Source organism: Larus michahellis, chromosome 3, assembly GCF_964199755.1.
Source record: "Larus michahellis chromosome 3, bLarMic1.1, whole genome shotgun sequence".
NCBI lineage: Eukaryota > Metazoa > Chordata > Aves > Charadriiformes > Laridae > Larus > Larus michahellis.
In genome coordinates, this window is record NC_133898.1 from 99,302,977 (window position 1) to 99,324,021 (window position 21,045).

The 21,045-nt window shown below is 37.7% G+C and overlaps 1 protein-coding gene across 11 annotated transcripts in view; it reads right to left on the reverse strand.

The window, feature by feature from the left end:
* The window catches only part of COL19A1 (collagen type XIX alpha 1 chain), a 217,860-nt gene that overhangs the window by 51,552 nt on the left and 145,263 nt on the right, over positions 1–21,045 (reverse strand). For 10 of the 11 annotated variants that reach the window (XM_074581449.1, XM_074581448.1, XM_074581444.1 and 7 more), the window contains 8 exons: positions 14,942–14,995; positions 10,554–10,616; positions 9,698–9,742; positions 7,696–7,731; positions 6,744–6,779; positions 6,578–6,631; positions 5,342–5,395; positions 953–1,006 (listed from right to left, as the gene is read on the reverse strand). In XM_074581449.1, coding sequence (XP_074437550.1) covers positions 953–1,006; positions 5,342–5,395; positions 6,578–6,631; positions 6,744–6,779; positions 7,696–7,731; positions 9,698–9,742; positions 10,554–10,616; positions 14,942–14,995 — 396 coding nt within the window. The remainder of the gene's footprint in view (positions 1–952; positions 1,007–5,341; positions 5,396–6,577; positions 6,632–6,743; positions 6,780–7,695; positions 7,732–9,697; positions 9,743–10,553; positions 10,617–14,941; positions 14,996–21,045) is intronic. The other variant, XM_074581450.1, reaches the window with a different exon arrangement.

Sequence of the window (21,045 nt, forward strand, 5' to 3'; positions counted from 1 at the left end):
TTGCTTTGCAGTAACAGCTTCAAACTCTGTCTCTCCCCAGCTACCTACAAACCCCTGGTCTTGATTTTATTCCTGTTTACATCTCCTCTGTTTCTTATTTTAATGCATACAGCATCTCTCGCTCCACCTCTCTGCAACTCCTCCTGCTTACACAGGTGAATCTGTGCCTTTTATTACGTTCTTGTCTTTTACATGCTCTGCATCATTCTCTGCGATTCTTTCTGAATCCCCTACATCCCCTTTTGCAAGATGAGTACATTTTTCTCATTATTCTATAGTTATTTTATTCTTCTGCCTTTTCATCAGCTCAATTCTTCAAACTATAAATGGATCTTATGAGTTTCTCTTGTACCCCATGATGTACAAATACCAACACATGGCTCACAGTATGCCTGAATATCCTCTTTCCTCCCCTTCTCTACACACAACATATTTTTTTTAACACATCATTTTTTCAACGCATCATTTTTAACTTGCTGATGTAGCCGAATTCTAACTAAGAGATGTCTACACGGCACAATACAGTGCGATAAAGAGATCCCAGCCTTGGCTCGCATCTGAGACAGTACAGCTGCCCCGGGGCTCTGCCGGGATGAAGAGGTGTGACTGTGGAGCGAGATTTTACACATTAGTCTGGCTAGGACACTGCACTGAAAAGGCTGTTCTGAGGTCAGGGTCTGAACTGACATTTCTGCACTGCACAGATTTAATGTAAGAGCCCAGTGCAACCTCCTTGAAAAGTTACTTAAATTATGAATCGAAAGAGCAACTGGGTTGCCAAACTGGCCTGCAGCACCTCTGAGGAGCAGACGGGGTTGCTGCTTTTACATTTTAAAATCAGTTCATAAAGCAGCCACAGAGATGCACTATAGAAGGGTGGAAGGTTACTTCAGAGATGACAGTCTAATATGCTCTAACATATCAAGCTTAATTAAAAATACTTAAAACATACCTTGTCTCCTTTAACTCCTGGATTTCCTGGTACCCCGTGCTCTCCTGGTAAGCCCTGTAATTAATAAAAATATAACTGTACGTTTTTATAGCTATTCCCTTAAAGATTATCTAAAATTACAGATGCAAATGAGTTTACACTGGATTATTTACTGTGCATTAGTACTGACTCAAAATGTCAAAGTGTACGAGTTAATGAATGCTTCTTTAATCAAGTATATGAATCATTTTTCTTTAAGCTGAAATGTAATAATCAAGATTATTTTCTGGACCCTATCAGGGCAGAATGGCAGAGATTGAAAGGTCTATTTCTTCAATTTTGAAATAATTCAAACTCTTGAAAATCAATCATTTTTTCAAGGAAGGTGGTAGCATGTACAAACTTGAGTTTTAAATAAGTGTCTCATCTTTTATGCCTATGAAGGGTTGCATGATTTCCTACACCAGTAAATTATTCAAATTTGTATCTTAAAAGCCTCAATGAATTCCTACTCCTGCACATTGCTTTATCCACCAAATTCCTTTAAAACATTTTAGATATTTAATGGACAGTCAATTTTTTTTCAGCAAAATAAATATACTCCATCCTTTCTTTTGTCTAAATCTTCTCATCCTTCACATTTTAACTTCAGTATTTTCCCTTGCCCTTTTCATGAAGGATTTGTTATGAATGCAGAGAAATTAAATAGATTAAAATCTTAATAGAAACTATTTAAATAATAGGGAAGGTTAAATTGTTTTCTCTTACTACGCTGTAACAAATACAGAAAACTTTTTCCATAACCCTTCAATGCTATTCACCCAACTATTGTATCAAGCATTTTATTAAGAATACCAGTAATTTCCACAGTAAATGATAAAATTGTCAAAACTGAACAGTAAAATCTAAGTATGACACTTAATCCGGAATGGATAATGAACTTTCAAAGAAGAAGACAAAGAAACGCATGTTGTTTTTATTTTTCTTTCCAGTGTAAATCATAGTTTTGTGAACACTGAGATATGAAGGATGAGAACATTTCATGCCAGTAGTGAGGGTTCAACAGCTGTGCGTTTGCTTTCTCTCCTGTATTCTGTCCTTATTACAGACAGCCAGCTACTTGTTTCACCCAGCCATCCAAATTAAAAGCATAAGAAAAAACCCCAAAACCTTAATAAAGCATATTCTGCCTGTACCAGCACAAAATCTTTATAAGAATACATGGAAGTTTAAATTTACTGATTACGGATCAGAAATTGTGTCCTACTCTATCTCCTCCTGATACTGACATAACATATATACAGTCTACCTTCTTTCCTAAGGATTTCTCCAATTTTTAAATTTTTTTTTTAAGTTGGACCAAGCTTAAGAAATATCTTGGGAAAGGAAAGAAGCAAATCTTATCTGCTGGATAACTCTTCAGTGACTTAAGTGAAAGTAAAACAATTTTCAACCTTTCATAATTTTCATCACGCTACATAAGATGAATTATTATATTTGTTAATCCATAACATTTCATCTTTAGATGATAAAACAACGAGCCTGGAACTATATACATGTTTCTATAATATATATATGTTTCTATAATATTTTTAAATATACGTTTTTATATGCTAGAATTGTGCGTACAAATCTGAGCCTTCAAGATCATCTGTATCTAGGATCTACATATATTATATACTGCGTTTATCTGTTCAGAATGTCACTTGATCAAAGATCCAGCAGAACAGCAGTTTCAAAAGCAGCAATTATGAACTCAAGTGGGATGATGGCAACACAAGCAAAACAAATGCAGCATTTTGTTTATCTTTCACAGTAAGACTGGGGATCTATACATAAATAAAAGCACAGCAGAAAAGGTTTACAAACTATTGTTACGGAAGGCGGGTAAATTAGACACGATTTAAAAAACGCGTGCCCCAACTGAGTAGGAAAATAAAGGTATAAAGAAATGGTCAATAAGCAACACAGTACAAAATGACTACATGCCAATTTGAATACTAGGGATTTTTTTCCCTGACAGGAGCTGAAGATGCTTGTCGTCCAGCTGTCACTTTGCTTATATCCCTAAGACTTTTAACAGGTCAACAGTAAAAAGTCTGCCATCTGTGCACCACTCAGAACTGTATTTTAATATTAATAAATAATATGACTTAAAAGTCTGTTCAAATTAAGCGTTCTCTTCCACTAAGCCATCTCAGAGTGCGTGTGGAAAGGCCTAAGACAGAATGCAGCCCCACCAGCTCCTAGATGCTTCTGTTTGTAGAAATAAGATAAAAACCAAAACTAACCCATAGAGCAAAGATCAAAATCCCAGTACTTTTCAGGTGAATGGCTTAACTGCTAGGCTAAAGCCAAACTCTCCATTGTCTGCTTTTCTTGGTCCACTTCTTGTATCTAACAACTCAAACCTCCAAAATGGTTTGTAAAACATTCTATGGTTTACAAAGGAAGGGACGGAGGAGAACCAGGGAGAGGGGTCAGGTGTCACTTGTTAGGTTGTGTGACAACACCATTGTTGTGGACCAAAATCTAATTTCAGTTTACTTGGGGGATTAGGCAGGACACAGTTGCCTGCACACCGAAAAAGGGGTTGTGCCATAATTTGGAAGGGAGACAGGCAGCCACCTCCTCAGAATAGGCCTTCCGCTATATTAGCATGTCAAGTCAAATGCCTAGGGAACTTTGTGGCTTAATGTAACAGAGCCTAATAGTTTAAGATATTTCCTAGAGCATTCAGACGGAAGTTTCACCCGTGCTCTTCCCTCCCGGAAGCACAAGAGTTATAAGGCTTGCTGGATCCTAGTGGAGGCCCCTGCCAGCTTGAGGGATCCCGACCAGCCAGCAGATCCAGCAGCCTGTTGCCCAACGGCATAACAGTTACAGGCACACTAAAATCCCCATGGAGGAAGCCCCCATCACCTCGTCAAATCCCAACCAGTTGGCAGAGCTGAATGTGGGGGGCCCAAAACCATAATAACTACAGGCACATTTAAACCCTGCTGAGACCCCCCACTGCCTCTGCAATCCCAACCCATCAGTTTTGCACCCACAGGCGTAAAGGTTACGGACATGCTGCATCTCTGGTGAGGTGTCTCATCCCCTAACTCCTCCTGGATGGCCTCCCTCAACAGGCAGTGATGTCAAGCTTCAATAAACCATCTGCATCATGCTTCTGACACCATCTGTCTGCCTGTAGTGAATCTGGATATTGGGGTTTATTTAACAACCACTGAGATGAGAGCTTTTCCCCTTATTGATCATCTCACACTCTCACTCCCTGTTATCATTATGTTCTTTGGGTCCTGACTTTCCTTTCCAGCAGGGAGATTGTTGCTTGCCCAGGATGGTTGGACAGCAAGTTGTCTCGGTTTGTGTTGTGCAGCTGCTCACAGTTAGCAGTCTTAGGTGTTATTGGCTAAGGTCCCTAGCAGTTGTTTCCATGCATTTCCCTGATCTCCACGACCTTCTCCCACTTCCAGGACCCTTCCTCCATGCAAGATCTTCAGTTCAGATTCTGACATTCTCGCATAGACACACAAACACACGCACATGCATCTTCTGCCATCTTTCAGTGTTCACAGATTAAGTTATTTTTCACCTATGGCAGCCACATAACGGCCTTAGGCAATTTATGACTGTTAGTAAGGCACTGCACAATTAAATTGGAACATCAGCCGACATTCATAAAAATAACCTCTCATTCCGCTTTCTGCAGAAGTATTTTAGTAATTTAATCTATTGAACAGTAATTAAAAAAGAGTATTCTATTAAATTCTTTCCAACCAATACTTGCAATCTGGCTAAAGATTTTAATATTGTTCCTAGTTTTAATGGAATTACATCTTGCTCTGAATATGAATTTTACTCATAAATCTGACCTAAATTCTACGATAATAAACAGAATTGTTTGTTCTGTTCACCTTATTATTCTTTACCCCTTTTACAGGAAGTAAAACATTTCAGAGTGATGCAAAACCATAGACAGAAATAAGGAAGGCTATGTGTTTAAATCCTTGGGGTACCCTTACTTTCCCTGTTTCTTCTCATTTTGCTTCACACACTGTTCTTTCCAGTTCAGGATGTAACATTATTAAAACTTTGCTAGAGATTTTTTTTTTAATTTTCACCTATTCCCGTGAGCTAAGAGTGATTTTTGTAGAGCTAATTGTCTGTGAATCAGACTAATTAGTATTGTCATCCTTACTTGTTCAGATGGTAAAACAAGGACAAAAAGAACGTAAGCAAATGGCAGAATTTTACCCTAAGGCACCCCATACTGCTATGCTTCTGTTTGCTATAGTACCACCCACAATAGGAGCACCTACGATAACTTCTGTAGTACTGCTTCACTGGCTAACTGTTCACACACCGCACCTCTACAGCTTGGTGAAACTTCACAATACGTACAACTTCTCCTGGCAGTCCCCTGGGTCCAACGGGTCCTGGAGGTCCTTGCAGTCCCTGTCGAATGATACAATGATATCTGGCATTAAGAATTATCTTCCACATGGAGTAAGAAGTACAGAGTTTCCTCATTCTCCCTTAATCTAACATTTGGGCCAATAAATCTTTGTGCCTGATACATACAAAATCCAAAGTATATATACAAAGCAAATACAAAGGCACTACCTAAAGGGAAAGACAAAACAAAAGGAATTAATCAAGATTTCCTCCCTCAAGGGACAGATCTAGAAGTGATCTTTTAACTACATGGTAGGTGTTCCTTCTCTTTTTTGGAATAGATCTCATCAGAAGGACTCCAGAGCACTGAAAGAAAAAAGGATTGAGAGGTAGAGATAAAAGGATGACTTGGTGCAAACCCTAACGATCCTCTGGATCTCTACAAGCCTCTTCTGGAAGGTATACAGGGTGAAGGTGACCTAGATTTCCACTGCAGTAACAACAGTTATTTCAGTAGCTTCCTACCAAGGAAGCTTCAGTAGCTTCCTACCAAGCCTCCAAACAGCAGTCTAAAGAGTTAGAGTGGAGAATAATTTTTAAGACCACAGTTTCGTGGACCCTATAGCTGCATCTATTCCCTGCGGGACTTCTTTTAAGGATCTAAGGAACTTGGGTACTATCACATCCAACATGAATAGTGTTGAGTGGAGGTTACATCTTCACAGTTTCCAACTCTACCTTTACTTGAAACAATTCAAGGCATCATGAGAGATTCTCAAGAACATTTGTGCTTCAGTTGCTTTCTTCAAAGCAAGGCGATGACTACTTTGACATTACCTGCAGTCTCACAGGATTAAATATAGGAACGACTAATGTACTGGCGGAGGTTACTCGTTGCCTCACTGATGGATAAAGGGAACACACCCAGCTACTGGTGGATTTGTAATTGCAAAATGGGTGATTGCAAATGCAATTTGTAAATGCAAAATGGCACTCAATGTTCCTGAATGGCCAAATAGCATTTCAGCTTTGCATAAATATTCCTTGCTCAGTGATGCTGAGATCAACAAGAATTTATGAGCTGAAAGTAAAATAGCCACGATCCATGCACAAACTTTTGATATAAACTATTTGCATTCTCTGCCCTTCAATAACAGCTAGAGTTGATAGCATTCAGAGTCCTCTTATGTAACAACATGAAATGTAATGGCTTTTAATACCACAAAAATACCTTTCACCTACCTTTGATCCTGGATTTCCAATAAGACCAGGTGGCCCAGGCTCTCCTGTTTCACCCTAATGACATTGTTTGAGAAAATAAAAAAAATGCAAATTTACTGTTGTTATGTCTCCCAGTATCAGCTATGTACACCAGTGATTCATATAGTGTGTGCAAGTCAAAAAATACCTTATTTCCTTTTGATCCCTCCATTCCAGTTTCTCCCTGAAAATAGCAGGTACAAGCACAGGAAGTTAAAACTTTAACTAAGATCACCTGAGAGTTTAATTTGGTACCTTAAAATATTATAATATAGTTTGCAAACTTAATGAATACTAAGAAAGCATTAAAGAATTTCTGATCCCTTGTACAAACTCTGAAAGGCATTCCTCTTCAAAACTAATTCATTTGCAGGTCTTTTTCAAGACTCAATTTCAAAGAAAAATTCTTTGAAAACACCACATTTGATTAAGAGCTTTCTCCAGTCTAAAGCCTGCTTTTCACCACTAAATGTCTATTGGTGACACAGTATTCATCTCCAAACCCACACATTATCACTGTATGCCTTATTTTGTTTATTACAATATACTAACCACGAGTATCTGAGCAACCTTCAGTTGTGTATTAAACAGCATAACCAGCTTTTGTCAAATGTCATAAGAGAGGACAATAGTTAATTAAAAATAAGCAATGTGTAAACAGATTTTTACAGAATGAGTGTTCTGAAAATATCCCCCAAAATAACAAAAAAAAAAAAGGCTATAGGAAAACTTCCTGATGTTAAATGCCACACTGGAAACTGGTCAAATAATTAAAATAGTACAGTTCAGCCCACATATGATTTTGTGAAATAACTGAAAAAAAGAAAGAACCCTCAGGGAACAAAAAAAATCATGTACTTTAAAGTCAGTTCATGGACTGTACAAACTACAGAAATGCTGAAGAACAGGGTATCTTCGGCTTTTATTCATAACCTGTGGAACTTGATGTATGTGTAAGGAGGAGATAATACATATGCTATCCTACATAATCACCAAATCTAATGAAAGTATACAAAGAAAAGAATTACAGCAAGAATACAGTATGAAAATAATATAAAATGTAAATTATTCACGTCAGTTCAAAACATAGCTGTACTTACTGGATCTCCCTTGTCCCCTTTTTCAGAAGGCTCTCCCTGTGGAAACACAAGGAAGAGGTTAACACAGATTTATTTCAAATGATAAATAGTACTTATGTCTGGTTTTGGTGAAGGGTCCTTGATAAATACTGTGGTTTTTTTAAACCTATATAAAATATATGAACTACAAAAGATTACTTGAAGGATGTTGTCCGTCATTGGCCAATACAGCCTAAACCACAACAAGGGATGATGTTGATTTAATGCCAAGACCATGACATGTGTGATCCTTTCAAGCAGAAGCACAAGGGAGGGTCAGGAATACGAACTAAAAAGAGTGACAATGGATACAAATCTGACAAATTCTCAAACACAAGTACTTTATAACACACAAAATCATGAATCTGTCATATTGACAGAATAAAAAAAAAGTTTCTGGCTGCATGAAAATTGTTTACACGCAAGGATATGACCAAAGAACTCAACTGGAAACCTAACAACTGAATAGCCAAATGCCTGCTACTCAGTGAATGAAGAATTGCTAGAAAATCACAATATATACCTATTACCCAGCAATATCCCTCCCCTGCAATTCTTTCTGGAAAACTTAGGCTTAAACTAAAAGATCTTAAATTATGAAGTTGATTTATAAATTTTAATAATTTAAAGAATACTGATTTTTCATATAGATATTAAAGATCACATTCATAACTTGAAAAAGTATGAATGGCGTCTAATTCGTGAGGCAATCACTGGTCATAAACTTATATAAACATAATTTTAAACTGGCATTCAGTGAAAGTCTGAATGTGTTTAAAGTTAAGGAGTTCGTGAGTTGTTGGGACAGAGAAATTTACTTGCATATGTAAATACTCTCTCAAGGAGGGGCTTGAGTAGACTAAATTACTAAGGACATTCAGAGATTGACAGCTTTTCCTACGCCCAATTTTCTTGATCTGAGTATATTTTCCAGAGTTTGACTCATAATCAGTATGTTCAGCCACCTTAGAATCATAGAATCATAGAATTGCTGAGGTTGGAAGGGACCTTTAAGATCATCGAGTCCAACCTTTAACCTACCCTGACAAAAGCCACTTCTAAACCGTGTCCCTAAGTGCCCCATCTACCCTTTTTTTAAACACCTCCAGGGATGGTGAATCCACCACCTCCCTGGGCAGCCTATTCCAATGTTTAATAACCCTTTCAGTGAAAAAATGTCTCCTAATATCTAATCTAAACCTCCCCTGACATAACTTGAACCCATTTCCTCTCGTCCTATCACTTGTCACCAGGGAGAAGAGGTCAGCCCCCATCTCTCTACAACCTCCTTTCAGGTAGTTGTAGAGGGTGATAAGGTCTCCCCTCAGCCTCCTCTTCTCCAGGCTAAACAACCCCAGCTCCCTCAGTCGTTCTTCATAAGGTTTGTCCTCCAGACCCCTCACCAGCTTTGTAGCCCTTCTCTGGACACGCTCCAACACCTCAATGTCCCTCTTGTAGCGAGGGGCCCAAAACTGAACGCAGTACTCGAGGTGGGGCCTCACCAGTGACGAGTACAGGGGGATGATCACTTCCCTAGTCCGGCTCACCACACTATTCCTGATACAGCCCAGGATGCTGTTGGCCTTCTTGGCCACCTGGGCACACTGCTGACTCATATTCAGCCGCCTGTCAACCAACATCCCCAAGTCCTTTTCTGTTGGGCTGCTTTCGAGCCACTCTGCCCCAGTCCTGTAGCGCTGCATGGGGTTGTTGTGACCCAAGTGCAGGACCCGGCACTTGGCCTTGTTGAACCTCATACCATTGGTCTCAGCCCATCGGTCCAGCCTGTCCAGATCCCTCTGCAGAGCCAACCTCCCCTCAAGCAGATCAACACACCGGCCCAGTTTAGTGTCATCTGCAAACTTACTGAGGGTGCATTCGATCCCTTCATCCAGATCATTGATAAAGATATTAAAGAGAACCGGCCCCAGCACCGAGCACCTTCTAGTACCACACATAAGTATTAAGGAATTCATTTATTTACCTTTTCTCCTTTTGCGCCGGTCATTCCCAATTCTCCCTTTTGACCCTTTTAACAAAATAAATTATATTTAAAACCTCTTATATTCTAAGATTGCACCTCCTCTCCTATAACTGCACTTTGTTCTGTGTAAGACACAAAAATCTTAGCTTTTATGGAACCAAAATTTGAGAATTAATCATCTCCAAATTAATTTTAATCACTTTTTTCTTTAGCAGATCTGCAGGCTTCTCAATTTAAAAAACGTTGTCAGTCCTGTGACATATGCAAAGCATTTGCCTCTTTTCTTCCAAGTTTAATCGGCATTCAATTGTCAAAAATTCATTCCGCTGTTTAAACCGGACAGATGCCTATAAACAATCTACTGTCATATATTGTGGATTCAGAATCTGACCTCCACATAACTTTTATAGGCAGACTATAAGTCGTTTTGGTACAGAAAGTCCCTTTGTTACAGAGAACCTGCTTTAAATATTCAAAATTTACTATTAAAAATATTTTTTGAATGTTGACTTTTCTTAGAGTCTTTTTTTTAAGAGACTTTTTTTTCCCCCCTAACTGTCAGGCCAGCTCATTTGACTTCTCCTCAGACAGTATTATAGAAACTACACATAATTCTTCCTGCATTTTCCCTTTCTGGCTATCATAGAGTAGAGGAGAAAGGCTCACATGCTGCACCTGCAGGATGACACAATGAGTTGGATATTGGGCTACAGAGATCAAAGAGCCAGTCATATCCAAAAACTATTCCTTCAAACACTGTTGTGATAAATCAAATCAAAGATACTGTGTTAAGGGTGGCAGAGACAGGTTAGATAGAAGCTTTGAAATTTCTCCAAATTTCATCCAAAATGCTTACAACGTCTCCCTTCTGGCCTTTAGGTCCAGGGGTCCCAAGTAATCCCAGTAGTCTTGTATCACTCTGGAAAGAAATATCACCACAAAGATCAGAGAACAGAACATGTCACCATTTATTTACAATAACAATTTATTTACCATAATAATTTAATTTAATTTACCAGTATGTAAATTCAGAAGTCCTAATTTACTACTAGAAAGGGATACTAAATTCCTATGCAGTACATCTAAGTAATGTATTGCAGTAACATCCTTTGTCATGCATTCATACTCCAGTCAGACGAGCAGAAGACGAACAAAAGCATAAAAGGGAAATGTCTATGTTGAATATTGCTATGCAAATCCATGATTTTTTTTTCTTAACTTAATGCAAAGAACATATTTTTATGCTAATTATTACAGTACATTTATCAAGTATTTTAGAAAAGAACAATAAAAATCACTTCTTTCCTTTGACAAAAACACAAGCTTTTTATTTTTAAGCAGCACAAAATGTAAAATAGAACTAATTTAAGTCTACTACAGTAATGAGACAGAAGGAGAGGGAAAGAATATGATCAACAGGCTCCTCACACTGCTCCTCAAAGAAAACAGACAGATTTAAGGACCAGAGGTTCAGGTTGTATACTTGCTCAGGCATTATTGCACTGCATCTATTTACTCTTCTGTACAAGGTAAAGACACAATAAAATACAAAACAAATGGTTTGCTCTTCACAAAGCCATGCTCAGACTACCTAAGGGGACCATGTTTTCTTTCAATGACAATGGAAAAAGCAACAAGATCCTGAAAAATGAGCTCAGGTCTGGACCCAAGGAGCCCAGTCCTAGAACATCTGCCACTGGACTGAGTGGGAACACTGGGCAAGTCAGCTGTCCCCTTGCCATGCTCCAGTTCCCACATCTCTAATTATGGGAAAACATCATAATGAGTAAAAGTGCCATTTACACTCTGTTAATATTTTCAGAAGTTGAAAACTGAATATAACCTGAATAAAATTCATAATACTTTTACAAATATAATGTCCTGAAGGATCTTCAGCAGTTAGGGTTCATAACACTGTTACTACTCTAATTATCAAAATTGTCTCCAGAGAAAGAGGCAGATACCCAAAGAAGGGAACGTGAGTATTGCTAAGAAGTATGTGACTACCACTTGACTGAGAACGATCTACGTGTCTGTTATTATGAGTATACTATAAGTTATGATTTATTCTGAGTTGGGCATTTCTTTTGCATACATGGAGAGAAAAAAGGGGTATTAGACCAAATAACTACTTTTACGCTCTTAGCATACTTACAGGTCATTTGCTCTTTACAACAAAATGTAAGTGAAATATGCCGAATAAAAGAACTTAGAAAATAATGAATTATTCAAGATAATCTATAATTATTAGGAATTATAATGATTTTGAAACATTTCCTGAGCAGATTGTGATGTAGTTTCAATTGCTTTGTGTTGTGGTTTCATTTTTATTTTTGCGTGTTGGAGAACATTTTAGATTAAACTGACCTGTATGCCCTTCCCAAAGATGTTTAGAAGCAAGTTTGACTGAAGTGACCTTATATCTATGTACAGAAAACTGGTAAGTAAAAAAGATGACAAGCAGAGGCCTTGAAAGCCCAGGCAAAGGATGATAACAGAGGCCTGAGAGTGAATAAACACAAATCATGAGGCATCCTTTACCAGTCACTGAAGGAATGTCACCTGCAGAGCAGGGCAGAAACAGTTTCTTAGCATAGTGAAGAGAACAAAATGCAGGTATGGAACACATGCAAAGCATCTCATTTATGTTGAAAGCGCAAAAGACATAACAAGGAAGAACATAAAAGTAGTCACACGCCTTGCAAGAACAGGCACAAAGGAAGAACAAGGAGGGAAGAAATGCTCCAGCACTGTCTCCCACCCCATTAAGGATCAATGGTACTACTTATCCTCAGCGCGTTCCCCTCACCTTTATTAAAGAAAGGCTGCTGATATTGGTTTGCCATTCAGCACAATTTTCTGCTGCAATCAGCAATTGTATTTATAGTGCTCTCTTTCACTGTATGCATGGATCAAGTAAATTATGCTTTTAAAGACTTGCACTCCAGCCTCCTTACACGATAAGGCGATTGATACTGAGCCAGAAAAAGCCTGGTTGCAACAAATTATTGAAATACATTATGCCATTACAACTATTCATTGATGCCATACAGAAACCAGAAGAATTGAAAATAATCTGCTAAGAAACAGGGAAATTATGGGGAAAAAAAAAAGCATTATTAATTATGATGGGTCTTAAGATCCCTCTCACTGATCTCCCACATTTCCTGGTAGCAGTTTCTCATGATTCCTAGAAACACCAAATAAAAAGACACCATGCTAATATCCTCAGAAAAACAAAGATATTAAAATCTCTATAGCAACAAAACCATGGTCACAATTTAAACACTTTAAAAAGAAAGAAGACCCTGTGAGACCCTTGAGAACATGTATAAAATGCTGGAAAACGAAGAGACCATTTCCTGTGGTGTAAGGAATCTCAGAAACCTCAGAACATCACCAAAATAGCATTGTACAAATGCAAATAATTGAGGCACTTTGCAAATTACATACTGGAATGTGAAAGATCGCTCGGTACCTCCAAGGTGCAGTGAACAAAATCAGCACTCATCATACTACGTAATAGTGTGGGGAAAAAAGGAAAGTTACTAGTGCATACATCTGCCTAAATGAATAAGCAATGGCAACGCAGACAAACTCTTTGATGTCTTTGTCTTGTCCTCGATGGGAATATCCCATTCCCATCATAAAATGTATAGAAATTAATATGTTTGCTGTAGCAGTTGCAGACTTAAGTTGACTCTCGGAAGATCTGAACATGTAGTTACAGAAAGTTTGCACATTTAAAATCTGCTACTTGAATCAGACAGCCATCTTCTCTCTCATCTGAAACCAAACAGCATTTCCTTGTTGAATGGTTCATTGCTTGTGACAGAGTCATTAAAATCTTCAAACTAGACAGCTGAAGGAAGAAGAAAGTTGGTAAGCTGTATGGGGTTTAAAAGATGATTAATTTATAGACTCAGAGTAGACGGTCTACATTTTTCCAAAATATTGTTAACTAGGAAACATAAGACACCTTAGGAATTCTTAGAGCCTTACAATGATAAGAAACATGATTTTTGGAGACATGCTTGCCAGATCCCGAAGATCACCACTGTTTGTATTTCCTCCTGCAGAATTAACCTTAAAGGGACTATCAGGGTAAAAGAGATTAATAGTCCAGAGGTGGGGAACGAGTTACAATAAATATGGTATTGATAGAGGAAACAGGGCTGGTATCAGTGAAAGCTGTCTTTGGCAGGAAAAAGAAACTGGTAAGAAAATGAAAGGTATAAGCCCAAAATATAGAAAACTTCAACACATGCACATGAAACGGCAGACCAAAACCAGAAACTAAGTCTCGTTAGTCCAGGACAGCATATAAAACTATGCTTAATTCCTAATGCATGTTCTAAGGTGATATACTGATTTAGAATGGATTAAATATGAGAAATACAGAAGAGAAATCACTCCAGTGATAAGCAACTGTAAAGATATGTTTGACATGAATTTTGCTCCAGAATCCCTGTTCAAAGAAAGATTTTATTACTCCTCTGGATACGTTATAAAAGAAAAATATCCTGAATTCACCTGCACTTTATAGTTATGCATTTTAATATTAAAAGAAATGGATGTCTTCCAGGTTTGACCTGCATGACTTAAGGTGTGATACACACAGTAACCTTTGTGTTAAGCTTAAATGATTTGAAAAATCTGTGGTAAGAATTTAAAAGCTCTTTCATATGGAACACTGTCCTATGGAATTTTAACTTTTTTCTATGAAGTGCCTTGTAGCTGCAGGTGGTTCTATAATTAAGACAATATTTTTATTAGTCTATAATACAAACATAAGGACATTTCTTGTGAATTGCTAGCAAATCTTTTAAAATTTGCTTCCTTGTCTTTCTAGTCTACTCTTAGGATCACGACAGAGTAGGTCAAGAAAAAAGAAATGTTATGTACGGTTTAGAGCAATTAGGTTTAGGAATGGGGAGATGGTGCTTTACGCTAACAGCTAGGTGGTCCACCCACCTCCTTTTTGAGTTATACCAAGCAAAAGTACACGAGTAGAAGATGGATGGGAAGTAAGACACATGATAGCAGGATAGATGACACAGTAGGGATGTGACTGGAGTGTGGATGGAGCCTATACAAGGATGCATAAAGGGGACAGGGAAGGATCTACCCTTTGGACGAATGTGGAACGTGGTTTGCAGGGATCAAAACTGTGGTCATTTCAATCTTAGATGCTGCTTAGCCATAAACACACACACACACAGACATTATATCAAATCTCCATACCTCATTATAATGCTTGTTCAGTGAATCCAGAATTCCTTTTAGTCCAGAAGGACCCTATGTAGAAAAACATCCATCAGAAGGTCATTTTAATTTACCTAACGTTATGCCTATACACCTGTAATAAAAGAGCAGTGGTCATGTAAAAGGGTTTTGATTTTTATTAGATTACACGGTGAATTATTTTCTGTAAGCTCATTATATCTTTTTTTCAGAGGAGAAGCAGAGTCATTTTCTAGATCCCTGAGTTTTGAAAACTGACAACTTATTTCCGAGTGAATTGGTCTGTCAGAGAAGGCAGAGGTGACATCCATATCAACTGTAATGCGAATCCCTTCTGGTATGAGCAGCATCATCTTTGTTCTGCATCATTTTACAACTCTTGCCACTAACTCAAAGCACAAGTTTTGATGTAGAAGCAGCTCCTAGTGTGAGTAAAGAGCTAGATTTTTAATTCAGATGCAGAACAGGAGATTGAGGGATGCCAGAATTCTCCAAAAGACTAACCTCCTAGTTTTATTAGTATTGCAGGTTTATACCTATACACACACAAAGAATTTCAACAACAGGGAAGGAACTTCCTGCTCAAATGCAGGTTTAGGATGGAGAGATTAAAAAACCGTGCTTGGGAAAAAGAAAACATTTTAAGACATATTCTGCCACAAACTAGGCCCTCAATGAGATTTTTAAGTGTGGGAAATTACGGCACAACAGAAAAAGGCGAGTAAAGACCTTACAAACTAAAACGTGAGTAAATTTACAAATGAGCAAACCGTCTCTCTTTAAGCTGAAATTTTCATCATGCAACATGAACTCAGCCACTCATGATGGCTGTAAAACACGTTTGACTACATTAATAAGATTACAATATACTCAGTTTAAGTCACCTGGTCTGAAAGAGCTGCATTTAATAGAGACAGGGCACAAAGGCAACTCTCCTCTGGGGCTTTTTATAATCACAGAAAATTTACTGTCCACAGCTTTTGTGTTAGTGGGGAGAATGTAGCTGGCATATATGCACCCTAAAGATTGCTTCAGGAAATTGAATTCTCTTCAGTTTCGAAACGGGTTGTTCCTCAAGAAAACTGAGTTTGTTTATCAGTCAGAGATTGTGTGTGAGAGATGAGTCACAGATTTTATCGCACATTTTAATTTTGTATGAGGTCTTTGTTAACTGTTTTATGTGCACTGTTATTATACATACATCACATGACAGAAATATTCTGGTGTTATGCATCATAATAGGAAAGCAGCCTTCTACACTTTCAGAGTAAGAATCTATTGAAAATTTCTCCCATTTCCATGCTAAAGGACCTGTAAAACTATTATAGGAAGTCAGGGGTCAAAAATCATTTCTCATCCAAGACAGAAATTGTTCAAGATGAAAATACTGTTGTTTTCAACTAGTAAGACTTTTGTAACAAGAACTGCTGTCAAATTCACAGCAGGGCATTGTTAATACTCCAAAGTATTCCTAGAAAAAAATGAAAAACCTTCTATCCACTCATTTCAATTAGACATCCAAGAAAAATACTGAAATGCTATGCTGGGTTAATATAAGCTAAATAACCATTCGCTATACTTTTCTAAGGAGGAGCTCAACTGTTTACTACTTCAGAGTTGCTGCTGTATAAACCATCAGGCAATTCAGGAAAAAAGGTGATGACAGGAACAGCAATGATTTTGTCACAGATGGCATTCCTCATATCTGATAATTCCACATGTGCATAGAAGATGCTGCTTCTGAAATGAGTATGACAGACAATCCTTGGTATTTGATACTTTTGCATAGTACTTTGCATACAACGTCACTAGGATGTAGTAAATGGATTTGTGGAACCAGTGTAGTTCAATTTTTTAAAAAATAATAGCTCTCATAAGTAAAGGAAATCTGACTATCGCTGGAAGGAAAAACCATACTGTCACAAAGCTGGAACTGAAAAGCATTTCTGTTTCCAGAAAAGCATCATTCCCTTGGTAGTATAGATTAGGGTTGGTTTACAAATAATCAGCTTTACTCAAAGAATATTTGGTCTTCACAGATAATTGTCACAGTACTTTAAATACATTTTTGGGTAGGCAATTACTAATAAGAAAGAAAATCACCGAGTAGAAGGCATGCTCTTGTTCCATCACCAGAATATGGTAAGAAAACGGAGCCTCACAGCAAAGACTCATGCAGACTGAAGAAGGCTTTCTTTCACTAATGCAACTATTCTGCATAATTTCTCTTAGCACCTTTGGAGGGGGGCAAGAGAGAGCGCAGACAATTTCAAAACAAGAGACTTGTAACTTGTTCTCCTCCAGGAGGCTCTCTCTTCAGGAAGTTCACTTTTTTCAACATGTAGAATTCCTGCATCTCTAACCGGGAGTTAACAAGTCACAAGGCTGATTCCTAAGTCCCAGTAGCGGGCTATGCTGATGAACTATTCTTAAAAACTTGAGAATTACCATGATGTAAAGTACTTGTATAAAAAGTAAGACACCAGTTTGGTGATTATTGATTATGTAATAAAATGAGATAGCTACTTTGAGGATGCACATCCTGAGGGTGGTATCTTTTGCCTCCTATGTAATCATATTTTGAAGTGTTCTGACAAAGCATTTAAATGAAGTAGGTCATGATTTTCATTCTGACAGCAAAGCCTTCTCTGGCAAGATGCATCTGCTCTGTAGGAGTGCACAGAATGGCAAACACAAAGTTTTCCCACATGTACAAGATCATTCTTCTAAACCTTGATGGTCTTTCTTACCAGTAAAGGTACTTCCCTTGAGGTACTGAACTTCAAAAAGATAAGAAACAGAAACATGATTTTGATTAACCAGACGGCTACTTCCTCGGGTAAAAAAATTTCAATCTGATGGAAACTAACTAATAAAAGAGAGGCAATCACAAAGTTCCCATGGAGTCTGAAGGTATAAAAAACCAGGAAGATGATAAAGACAAATTAAAGTCAAATAGGCAAAAGTTATTAAAACTGATGGATAAATCAGTAAGACCTGGCAGAACAGTATTTCAGCACACCAGAACAAGACAGGTGTGTTCTGAGACATCATCACTAAATTATGAAATATGATCCTATGTATTCTACAGTGATTACATTGCTACAGAAATATAGCGGTACTTAAATACGAGGGGACATTTGGAAGATTTGGAAGCCACATGAAACATCTCAGGTGCCTCACTCCCTCTGCTCTCCAACATCGGAAGAGATACAAAGCCATATATTTTTCCATTCACTTTATTTTAGAAATGAATTGTCACCCCAAATTACATTGAAAAATAAGATAAATATAGTCATGATGCTTTGACTGAGATGCTCACTGAAGTCTGATTTCTGAAGTTATTGGCAGAATTTTTACTTCGATATCCATATTAAAGACTGCAATCCAGAATTGGAACTGAACAGTGGTGACAATGCCTACTTATTAGATGTCTCAGCTTCAACACTGTAATCCCTTAGTGTTGAACCCTTGAATCCAGAATCCTGGCAGGATTCTGTAATCCTGCAAGCAGTCAAAGATAAGAATTCTCCCTCATTTGCCACCATGTTGTTTCTTTTACTGTTTTTCCACAAATGAAACTGCTGCAGCCACACAACCCAGGAAGGACTGAATGCTGTACTTGCCACCAACCCCAACCCCTCAGATATTTTTTGTACATCAAATAAATAATTTTTCACAAAACGGAAAGCCTTTGTACATGTCGCAGTTTTGAGAAACAGCCATAACCTCATAAAACCCCAGAACTGTCTTATGAATAAAGGCAGTCAAGAACTTAAGGCATTTGGGTTGCACTCTTGACTACGCCTTTGTGCTACCAGAGGTAAACCACCCCTCTAGTTTTAGTCTTTCCATTTGGAAACGTTGACATACATTTAATAATTTTATCTTTCCGTCTTTCTTTCTAAAATAAAATTAATAAAGCGAGTATACACAACAAAAAATACTTTTATTCAGGGGTGTTTTGCTAAACTCTACCCTCTTTCTTCCTGTAGCCTCTTTCTTCCCTTCCTTGGTGTTTCTCTCCACCGATATAGCTGCATAATACACTCTGAAGGCCCTACAGACAAAAAAAGCACCAGTACTACTGGTTTGCAAGTAGAGAAGCAATGAAATTAACAGGAGTTGAAGAATTATTGTACAAGCAATTTCTCACTTTTGAATGAGAATTTTGCACATCTGCCACTTTGGATGTTTTTCAGACTGCTGCTTTGCAAATACCAATGAAAAGCTCACTTGAGCAGGGTTTCCTTTTTCTTTTTTAATATCAAGTTGTGTAATTGAGAGAAGTGAAGCACACAGAGGCTACAGTTGCATGAATAAGAAAAGAACCAAAAATGTGTCGTGATTGTTTTCCAAAATTACAAATAGGTTTCAGATGTTATTTCTATAGACAAGGCAAGAATAGAAACACAGGTGCTTAAAATGAAATAGCTCCAAACTCTGAAATTACTGGGGTTTATAATATATTTTTCTCCCTTAACTTTTTAGTTCATCTGCATTTCTGTAAAGATGAAACTGCTGAAAAAGTCTACCCAATCTCATAGTCCACGCAGTAAAATGTGTAACAAGAAAATTAAACTGGTTGGATCTCAAGAACAGGCCATTTCAGAGAACGCAGCATTGCAAGTGACTCAGTGTAATCACTTTATCCATCTATTTCAGATCTGTGCTTGCCCATTCAAGTAAAATACTGTTTTCCTGATTACAATAATGTAAAAACCCATGAAACTCATCAGTGCAGATATGTGATACTGTATAACTATTCCAAGAGCAAATGGAAAAAATGATGAAGGCATGACGTCTGCCACAACAGAATACATCAAATAAATTACATTTTTATATGGATTTTAAAAACTTAAATGCATAGAAACAAACAATATGACCAATCCTTGCCAGCCATTCCTGTCCCACCACGGAAGCATTTCCAATATTCTTCCAGAAAGCAGCTGAAAGTCCAGGAATAACAGAAATGCTACTGACAATTTTCACTTATCATTGCTTTAATTTTCTGTTTATTCTAATTAACTGATAACATTCACTCACTTTCAAAATATTGGTAGAGGAATGACAGTATTTCCTTAGGCAGAGGAAATGAAATTTCCAAGGCAAACTGCTGGCTACTTAAGATAACTACTTTGGTGGCACTGACATACACACTGAATAACAAGAGATTAAAAGTGTATGGAATTAAATGACGAAATTAAAGTAGCCTATGAACTTCTCCACTGCCTCGCATACAACACAAACAAAAATGAAGACTTTAAGGAGTAACACAAGGCTAATCTTCCAAGCAAGAATAGCTGTGAAGATAAAAGATATGAAGTTCAGCCCCCTGCAAAGGTAAATGACGAACTGAATGATGAGCTCCAAGGGCTATAGAAATTGTGCAATAAATCTATTCTGGTTGCAAACAATAACTTTGGACGTTTTGGTAGAAAACGGGAAATTTAAGAGGATGAATAATCGTGATTGCAGTTCACTAACCTGTTATTTAGCAGACCCAAAACTTCTTTCCAGCCTCTGGCACAGACACCTTCTTGGACAAGATGGCACTTGGCCAAATCACGTGGTCCTCATGTTTCCTACCTCTAAAAACCAGTGCTGATAGCACTTCCCTTCTGCCAAACAGCAACACTAGGCAGAAGTCATACTCGGACTCACCTCAAAGAACGCTGTCATACTAGTGGAAGTCTGTAGCACAACTCTAGCTTGGCACTCTTTTTATTTTAAAAACCATCTGATCCCCCACTAAAATGGGAACTATTGAGAAATGGAATACCTCCAGTTAGAAGAGATCCAGCAGAGACAGAGAAAATTGGGATAGAAAACCTTAATGGAGAAACCAGTAAAACTCCTATTTCTGTCCTCTAGCTTATCTATGTAAATACAAACATCCAGCTGATGATTCATGTAAAAGTAAAAATAATTAAAAAAAACCCAAACAAAACCATACCAATGACAAACAAACTCCCAACACCTCCCACAAATGACTATAATGTGTAAAACAGTGCCAACCTTCATGCAGCTATTTTCTAAGTGGGACAAATGGAAAAATAAATAATCTTCTCTTGGAAATCTAAACAAAAATAGGCAGGTAGCAA